The sequence below is a fragment of the Chiloscyllium plagiosum genome, chromosome 35, assembly GCF_004010195.1.
Source record: "Chiloscyllium plagiosum isolate BGI_BamShark_2017 chromosome 35, ASM401019v2, whole genome shotgun sequence".
In the NCBI taxonomy this organism is placed as follows: Eukaryota; Metazoa; Chordata; class Chondrichthyes; order Orectolobiformes; family Hemiscylliidae; genus Chiloscyllium; species Chiloscyllium plagiosum.
This window is the reverse complement of record NC_057744.1, coordinates 10049889-10059483: the sequence shown is the minus strand read 5'-3', so window position 1 is coordinate 10059483 and position 9595 is coordinate 10049889. Positions and strand designations below refer to the sequence as shown.

General features: G+C 43.2%; 1 protein-coding gene across 6 annotated transcripts in view; it reads left to right on the top strand.

Annotated features, from left to right (window-relative positions):
- The window catches only part of LOC122540641 (E3 ubiquitin-protein ligase TTC3-like), a 117353-nt gene that overhangs the window by 40101 nt on the left and 67657 nt on the right, over window positions 1-9595 (top strand). For all 6 annotated transcript variants that reach the window (XM_043676638.1, XM_043676635.1, XM_043676637.1 and 3 more), the window contains 4 exons: window positions 3101-3195; window positions 4222-4284; window positions 5488-5542; window positions 7224-7383. In XM_043676638.1, coding sequence (XP_043532573.1) covers window positions 3101-3195; window positions 4222-4284; window positions 5488-5542; window positions 7224-7383 — 373 coding nt within the window. The remainder of the gene's footprint in view (window positions 1-3100; window positions 3196-4221; window positions 4285-5487; window positions 5543-7223; window positions 7384-9595) is intronic.

Sequence of the window (9595 nt, the reverse complement as noted above, 5' to 3'; positions counted from 1 at the left end):
CAATTTTTAAAACCTGGATCATTATTTAAATTGGTTAACTGTCTACTTCTCCTCTTCTGCCAAAGTGTGTCATTTCACATGTACAAATGTACAGACTGTACCTCTGCAGTCTGGCAGCCTCCCTTGACCCAGTTCCCCTTTGAATGTTGCTACTGACTCTGCTTCTAACACCGTATAGGGGTGAGCGTTTCAGCCTGTGTTCCTACTCCTTCCTGCCCCAGCCCAATCAGTGCTGCCCCTGACCTATTCCCCTGCAAAACGCAAGCACTTCTTGCTGCGTCAGCCCTGCCCCTATCCTGAGCATAGCACCCCCTCCTGGACTGTAATGGAGAATGCTGGCTAAGGGCGGTAGAGCCTGTGTATTTTGAGCATATTTAATTGGTCACCAGATTCTAAAAGACTCCGCAACCTCATTTCATCCAACATACTTTTTTTTCTAGCAATTGTTTGGGGTAGTGTGTCAAACCTTAAAACTTTCTCTGCTGTCATTCATTTGTGGAACGCTGCTTTCACTGGGTGAGATTGCCTGTTGGTAGGGCAACAATATCCCCCATTTATTACCAGGAGTTTAGTGGGATTTGTTTTTTGGAGAGCATCAAGTCACAGACTTGCGTTCCCTGCTTCAGCATTTAATGGTGTATGCTAGAAGCTGAATACCAGGAGAAACATCAAGTGTCCTCTTAAAGGCTTAAGAGCACTTCACACTCCTGCCTCCCCTTTGAGTGTGCTTTCAGCAATTATTTGAATAATGCAGGCAGTGAGTCAATATTAATGGGCCTATGTTGAAATGCTTCCCAATGCTGCAGACTCCTATAGTTCCATTGAAACAAAATATGGCAGCAAATAGGACTCTATCTGGTCCGTTATGTCTCTACGGTAAAGGAATTTGATTAATCACACTCCCTTGCTCTTTTCCCGTAGGCCTGTAATGTATTTCCACTCCCTCCAAACATTGACCCAATTCCCTTTAGAATGTTGCTACTGACTCTGCTTCTGACACCCTATAGTGGTGAGCATTTCAGATCATTATAAATCTGTGTTTTAAAAGTAAGTCTCCACAGAGTGACCTCAGTCTATTCTCTGCAGGTGAACCTTATACCCATGAATTGCTGTGAAATCTACTAGTTAAATATAGATGAAGATGTTCAATGGAGACTGCAGGAGAGCATACCAGGAGCAGCACTAGGCATATCTAAAAATGAGTATCAATTTAGTGTAGTTACAAAACAGGACTACTTGGATGCCACACACAATAATGCAGCAAGAGACAAACAGAGCTAAGTGAGTCCAGAACCAACAGATCAGATTTAAGCTCTGCAGACCTGCCACCTCCGATTGTGAGTGGTGGTGATCAGTTAATCAACTCACTGGAGGAGGCAGCTCCACAAGTGTCCCCATCCTCAATGATAGGGAGTGCAACACATTAGGGCAAAAGATAAGGCTAAAACGTTTGCAACGATCCTCAGCCACACGTGCCGAGTGCATGATCTGTCCTGGCCTCCTCCGGAGGTCTCCAGCATTACAGATTCCAGTCTTCAGCCAAAACAAACTCCATTTAATGTCAAGAAATGGCTGAAGACATTGGATGCTGCAAAGGCAATGGGTCTGGACAACGTTCTAGCAGTAATACAGAACTTGCCACTCCCCTAGCCAAGCTCTTACAGTACGGTTACAACACCGACAGAGTGGAAATTTGCCCAGGTATGTCCTGTACACAAAAAGCAGGACAAATCCAAACCGGCCAATTACCACACCATCACTCTACTCTTGATCATCAGTAAAGTGATGGAAGTTGCCATCAATAGTGCTGTCAAGCAGCACCTGCTCAGTGATGCCCAGTTTGGGTTCTACCAGGGCCACTCAGCTTCAGATCTCATTACAGCCTTGGTTCAAACTTGAACAAAAGAGCTGAGGTGATTGTGACAGCCATTCATGTCAAGGCCACATTTGACCAAGCGTGGAATCAAGGAGCCCTAGCAAAACTGGAATCAGTGGGTATCGGAAAAGTCTCTGGTGGTTGGAGTCATATCTGGGGCATAGGAAAATGATTGGAGGTCAGTCATCTCAGCTCCACAACATCTCTGCAGGGATTCCTCAGGGTAGTGTCCTTGGCCTAACCGTCTCCAGCTGCTTCATCAATGACCTTCACTTCATCTTAAGGTCAGATATGGGGATGTTCATTAGTGTTGTACAATATTCAGCATAGTTCAGAACTACTCAGATACTGGAGTAGTCTGTGGTTAAACTGTAAAAGACCTGGAAATATCCAGGCTTGGGCTGACAAGTGGTAAGTAATATTTGTGCCACACAAATACCAGGCTGTGACTGTCTCCAACAAAATCTGAACATCAGCCCTTGACATCCTAGGGCAGTTCCATCACTGGAAACCCCCACTTTCAACATCCTGGAACTTACAGCTGACCAGAAACTGAACTGGACTAGCCATATGCGTACTATAACTACAAGAGCAGATTAGAGGCTAGGAATCCTGCAGCGAGTAACTTCCCTCCTGGGTCCTCAAAGTCTGTCTACCATTTACAAAGCACAAGTCCAGAGTCTGACGGAATACTCTCCAGTTGTCAGGATGAGTTTAGCTCCAATAACACTTAAGATCCTTCACACTGTGTAGGACAAGAAGCTTAATTCTTCGTCTGTAAGTATTCTGTGTGATGCCATCATCCAAATCATCCTGGATAGAGAATGGAGTGAGCTGCTTGGCTATTCAATCCTTTCCTCATTTAGCATTGGCACTCATCTACCTTCAGATCAGGAGCAGGAACTTCTTCCTCTTCCTTGCTTTCTGTTGTCTTCCTCGCAGCCTATCATTCCTCATTCTCCATCAATAGTGCTGAGACACAGGTAGATTGCAATGTCCACTCTGCCACTTGAGTGGTTATCAGCCCATTCAGGACATTGGATCTCGTTGGCGTGTACAGGTCCAGCCTGTGCCTGGTTCTTTCATTCTCACCATCCCCATACCCCCCAATCCACAGTGAACTCTCCGTTTTTAGTTAAAAGCATTAAACCTGCACAAACTGGTGTACAACCATTCAGATTTGGAGGCTTTATCATTATATTCTCTCATCTGTTTTGTTCTTAGAAGATTGAGTATTTTCAGAGGAAAGGTGAAGATGAAGTGAATCTTAGCGAATTCAGAGCAGCCATTGCTACATACAGCAAGGCACTTGAAATAAGGTATGGTTCACCTCTGACACCATTAGTCTTTCTACACTGTTTCCTTATTCCTTTCCCAACATTGCTGATTTCAAGCACTGGTAATCACTTAAATGACACTTCTTCATTTCTTTGGGGCGGTAGTGGTGTAGTATTAACATCACTGGGCTAGTAATCCCAGGATGCTAGATTAATGCTCTGGGCACCTGGCTTTGAATCCCACCCTCTAGGCAGAAATCTAAATGCAATAAAAATCTGGAATCAAGAACTGGCCTAAAGGTGAATATGTAGCCAATGTTGGTTGCTGTACAAAACAGTTGGGTTCACAAATGTCTTTTAGCGAAAGAAATCTGCAGTCCTTACCTGGTCTGGCTTAAATGTAACTCCTCACCCATAGCAATGTTGACACTTAGCTGCCTCTAGATAATCGGGAATGGGCAATAAATGCTGGACTAGGCATCGATGCCCACATCCCATGAACGAATTATATAACAAAAAAAATCTGAATGTAGATGTTGTACACCCCCAGAGACTGTTCAATGCACTGCACTTGAGCCTGTGCCTGTGCAAATGCACTTACAATGGGTCGTAGGCTATGTAATCACTGGCTGAGTCATTTTTCTTCATTCCTCTCTTAATCCAGATCATATTACAAGGCCATTAATAAATACCTAGGAAGTCAAGCATTGTGTGATCCATTGTCCTAGTATTCACAAGGGACATTGATTTGTCACAAAATTGAGCAATTTTGCCTTTCTTTCCATACAGAATAAGTATGCCAAACTGCTCAAAACTTACTTGGTGTTGAATTCACAGCAGAATTTTCTCACCCCTCATTTGCACAATGACTTTGATATTTGTTTATGTGCATTTTCCTCACTTTTTGATATTTCTGTACTGCATGTGAGAAATAATAATTTAAGAACTTGACTATGTGCTGATTTTCATGATTTGCAAGGATGTTGGTGGGGGTCTTTGTCCTGGTAAATAATGGATGTTGCATTGTTATTATATCAGTAATTGCAATGCTTCCCTCTCCTTTCCTAGCCCTTATAATCATCACTTATACTGTCGAAGAGCCTGTTGTTATCTGCAGCTGAGTGATCACAGGTGAGTCCTGGTCGTGGCCACTTTACTATGCCAGAAATGTGCCATTTTTACTTCAGGGAGTTACAATGTGATTTGACAAAATGGTTCAGAATCACATTCCATGTTGGTGGAAGTGACTTTGTCTTTGGAACTTCAATATTTTGGCTGCTGTGTTGACCATACAGGAGTTTAAGTGGCATGTTGACTTGATGAAATTGCTCGAATCCTTTGTTGGCCATTGCCAATATGAACGGAAAACCCAAAGATCAACAACCTGGTTGAAGAGTAGAGGGAGCTGGGAGGTGATGACCCATAGACAAGGTGTCTGTTTTTCTAACACTGACAAGCTGCGCAAATACATTACAAGTGACAACCTGAATGATGTTTAAATCTCCATTTGAGGCTTAAACACTCAACTTTCAGTGTAATCAATCAATTCTGGCTATGGATAATTCCAAGAATTATGTAGCTGTTTTGGTGTCAGGTTTTTTGAAGAGGTAACCAAGAGGGTAATACTGTTGATGTGGTGCACGCAGACTTAGTGTTCTTCCTCACATTCCCTTTGCAAAGCAGACATCTCATATCCTTGGAGAAACATCCCCAGTGATGCCTTTGCAAAATTTGGCCAATCCAATGGCAGGAAAGGCACTGTAATAACATTATCCTCTCTCAGGTCAAAATCTCCATGGTCATCAGCTGTACTGGCTGGGCCACATTATTTGCATGCCTGAACTGCAACTTTTTCGATAAGATCTTAAACTAAGGACCAACCTGCCTGCTTAAATAGACGTATAGATCTTTTTATTGATGAAGGGCAGGAGTACTCTGCCCAATGTCCTGTTACTCCTCCACATAATGAAATGTCGATTATCTAGTAACCGACGCATTAAAACTTCTGGGAGCTTGTTGTGTGCAAATCAAAGTGCTATGTTTCCTACATGACAACGATGACTAGATGTTGAAAGCACTTCTTTGGTGTAGAGTGCTAAGTGACGTCTTTGATAGTGACGGGCACTATATGAATGCAAGTCTGTCTTTTGTTAATAATAGTTGGAGAGGTAGAAAGAAACACATTTATATTTTACCTTTTTAGAAGGTGGATGATGCTCGGAGCAGATTCACAGTTTCACAGAACTGTTTGTATGACTTTTTCTCCTAGAGTTGGCTTTACTGGTGAAGTGTTTGGTTTGGTTATATTGGATGATGTTTTTTCTCTTCTTTTAGAATGGCGATACTAGACAGTATTAGAGCAACAGTTCTAAAGCCGGACTATTTTAAGGTATAAGTCAACTGCTAGTTCTCAAAAGGGCAACCTTACCTTAAACCTGTGAAAGTCTTGTGCCAACCTGTTATTCTTATGTTTCTTTAATACTCCTGGGCTCTGACCTTGCTCCTAACAAAAGGAACCTCTCTGTTTTTCACTAATTAAAATAAAATACAATTTACAATTTTAAAAAAACAACTCGGGCACAAATCATCACTTAGCAGGGATCTATATTAAATCCTCACACTGTTCTGAAAAGCTTGTGTGTTCATGTATCATGGGCCTCCTACTACTTGTTACAGAAAATTATGCATTATTTATAGATGCAGTTTTGCACCAGCTGGAACTTCCATTTTGCCTCTTGGCACGACTGAACTCTGTGTTCTCACTTCTTCTAGTTGGATAGTTTGAGGTCGTTATCATTCTCCCTGTGGAAACTTGCAGATAATAGCAGAGAAATAGATATACAGTTTGACTTTGTAATTTCTTTTGTTATAAAGTTTTAGTTCTCAGTTTAGATTGGAAAGGCTGGCAGTGGTGTTCTTGAAGTTGAGGTGAATGGGGCAAGATTTGATGGAGGTGTAAGAGGTTTTAAGACAAGGAAAAGCTAATCCCATTAGCTAATTCCGGCCTGGCAATGACCCAGTGGCGTTATTGCTCGACTGTCAGTCCAAAGATCCAGTAATGTTTTGGGAAACTGAATTCAAATTCTGCCATGTTAGATGGTGGAAATTAAATTCAGTAAAAATCTGGAATTAGGAGTCTGATGAAGATCATGAAGCCATTGTCAATTGTCAGAAAAACCCATCTGGTTCACAAATGTCCCATGGGGAAGGAAATCTGCTGTCCTTACCTGGTCAAGCCAACACATGACTCCAGACCCACTGCAATGTGGTCAACCTTTAATTGCTGTCTGGGCAATGAGGGAGAGGCAATAAATGTTGGCCTAGCCATCGGTGTCACATCATGTGATCGAATGTTTTTAAAATGTATGGCCCGGGGGATGCAGATTTTGGGCAAAAAGTGCAGGGGGGGTGTGAGGAAGAAGTTTTAACACATGACTGAGAATACTTCACTATCATAGAATCTCTACAGTGTGGAAACAGGCCATTTGGCCCAACAAGTCCATTCCGACCCTCCAAAGAGTAACCCACCCAGACTCATTCCCCAATCCTATTATCTTACATTTACCCTGACTAATGCACCTAACCTACATATCCCTGAACACTATGGGCAATTTAGTTTGGCCAGTTCCCCTAACCTGCACATCTTTTGATTGTGGGAGGAAACCAGAGCACCTGGTGGAAACCATAGCAGACATAGGGAAAATGTGCAAGCTCCACACAGACAGACACCCAAGGCTGGAGTCGAACCCGGGTCCCTGGTGCTGAGAGGCAGCAGTGCTAACCACTGAGCTACTATGAGGGTGGCCGAAGTGAAGGTGATCAAAGATTTCCAAAGGAAATTGGATGGAAAATTTGAAGGAAATGTAGTTGCAGGACTACAGGGATAGTGGAGGAGGGATGGGGATTGACTAGATGGTTCCACAGGAAGCTGGCATGAAATCTGTGGGCCAAATGGCCTCCCTTTGTCAGTATAGCTCTATAAAGCGTGAATTATTGGTTGGAGGTTGGCTTTCTCCTTCGCTCTATGTTGTCTTTAGCTCGATGTCTCTTTCTGTTCACTCTGCTCCCAGGGTCATTATTTCTGTGCTAAATGTCTACTGTCGGCTGGCTACCCTGAATATGCTATGGTGGTGAATAGGAGAGGTACGGACCTCTGTCAGGCTGGAGGTGGCGATATCATAGCACTGCAAGAACAGAGAAGTGAGATTCAAGTGGAATTGAAAAATAAAGGTAATAAATATTTGTCTAATGTTGGTTGTATTAAAATTAAGGATATACTGATGGATGGTGTTGATTAATTAGGTACCTTTAGCAGACATAAAGAGAAAGAGGCTCCTCACGTGGCCATTGGGCACTAGGGTAAGAGTGCTCTGAAATGACACTTTACTTTGATAACTTTTTGATTGCAACAACTGTAAAGAGAGCTGCCTGGGTGGCTAGGAATTAATTAGAAAGGAGGCAAACATTTTGCAATATTATTTTCTTTAACTGGACTTAGTGTTAAGCAAAAGAATGGGATTTGTTTTCCTACTGGTCCAGCTGAGTTTGGGATTGTTACTGAAAAACCCTTTTCCATGGCTCTCTGTGGCTGGAAAGTGCAATGCACAAAGACTGAAGAACCTACAAAGCAGATATTCCCTTCTCCATAACTTGAGACTTGATTTTTTGTTGAGCAAGACCCACTGTCACGAAAGGAGCCAAATTGAGTTCTGTCAACTGTTTGAATGTTGTAGGTGTTTGATTAAACAATTTAATACAAGGACAAGACAGCCAGAAATGGGTTTGATTAAATGGCCTTTACATATATAAGGCTACAACAACAGGCCTACTAGCCTAGACCTACCCCGTATACACCCTTCCTACAGCTAGCCAAACGTTTGCCTACTGATGTCATCAATATCCCAGCATGCCTCTAGGTTTGTTTGAATACTTATCAGACCCCATTTTGTCAGGGGAAGTGGTAATGCAGTGGCGATATTACTGGATTATTAAAGCAAAGACCCAGGCTAATGCTGTGACGACACTGGATCAAATCCCATTATGGAGTGAATTTTTCAATGAAAAATTTTGAGTTTTAAAAAGATAAGCCAATGTAATGGTGACCATGAAGCCATTGCTGGAAATGTGTTGCTGGAAAAGCGCAGCAGGTCAGCAGCATCCAGGGAACAGGAGAATCGACGTTTCGGGCATAAGCCCGAAGAAGGGCTTATGCCCGAAACGTCGATGAAGAAGGGCTTATGCCCGAAACGTCGATTCTCCTGTTCCCTGGATGCTGCCTGACCTGCTGCGCTTTTCCAGCAACACATTTCCAGCTCTGATCTCCAGCATCTGCAGACCTCACTTTCTCCATGAAGCCATTGGCCTAGCCAGTGACACTGACATCCTATGAACAAAAACTACTGTAGGCACCCATTTCTGTGAGGAAACCAGTTTAAATCACTTGGATATTGTAGCATAGTGATAGTGTTACTGGAGGAATTCATAGGCTGGAAATGATGTTCCAGAGGCATGAGTTCAAATCCTGCCATGGCACCTGATGGAATTTAAATTAATTTAATTGATGTACATCTCTATGACTCTATGGCTCTATTTGGAATAGAATGCTTGTTTCATTGATTCTGATCGTGATTGTAATGGTCATTATTATAACTACTAGATTGTTGAAAAATGTTGATAACCAAAAGGGGGAGGAAGACTACTGACCCACATGTAATTCAGACCCACAGTGACAGGGTTAACTCTTAACCACCCATTGCTACCTGGTCAAGGGTGGTTTCTGGATGCATGGTAAATGTCAGCCTTGCCAATGACCATCACATTCCCAGAATGAATTTTTAGAAAGTTTTATTTAACATCCTGTGTGAAACTGCTCAGGAAGGAATTACCCAAAGTGCTTCACAAGAGCATTCTCAGATTAAAAAATTGACACTGAGCTAAAGAATGAATTGTTAGAACAAGTAACTGGGTAACAGTTAGAGGTGGGAAGGGGAGGAAGCAGGCAGTGCGGGGATCCCCTGTAGTCATTCCCCTAAACAATAGGTATACCGCTTTGGATACTGGTAGGGGGGACAGCCTAGCAGGGGTAAGCTGCAGTGACCGGGTCTGTGGCGTGAGGTCTGGCTCTGAGACTCAGAAGGGAAAGGGGGATAGGAGGAGAGCGCTAGTTATAGGAGACTCTCTAGTTAGAGGGACGGACAGGCGATTCTGTGGGCGTGGGCGAGACCCTCGGATGGTTTGTTGCCTCCCGGGTGCCAGGGTCCGAGACGTCTCGGATCGTGTCTTCAGAATCCTTAAGGGGGAGGGTGTGCAGCCAGACGTCGTGGTGCACATTGGCACCAACGACATAGGTAGGAAGAGAGGTGGGGAGGTCATTCAAGAGCTCAGGGAGTTAGGCTGGAAGCTAAAAGCTAGGACAGACAGAGTCGTCATCTCTGGGTTGTTG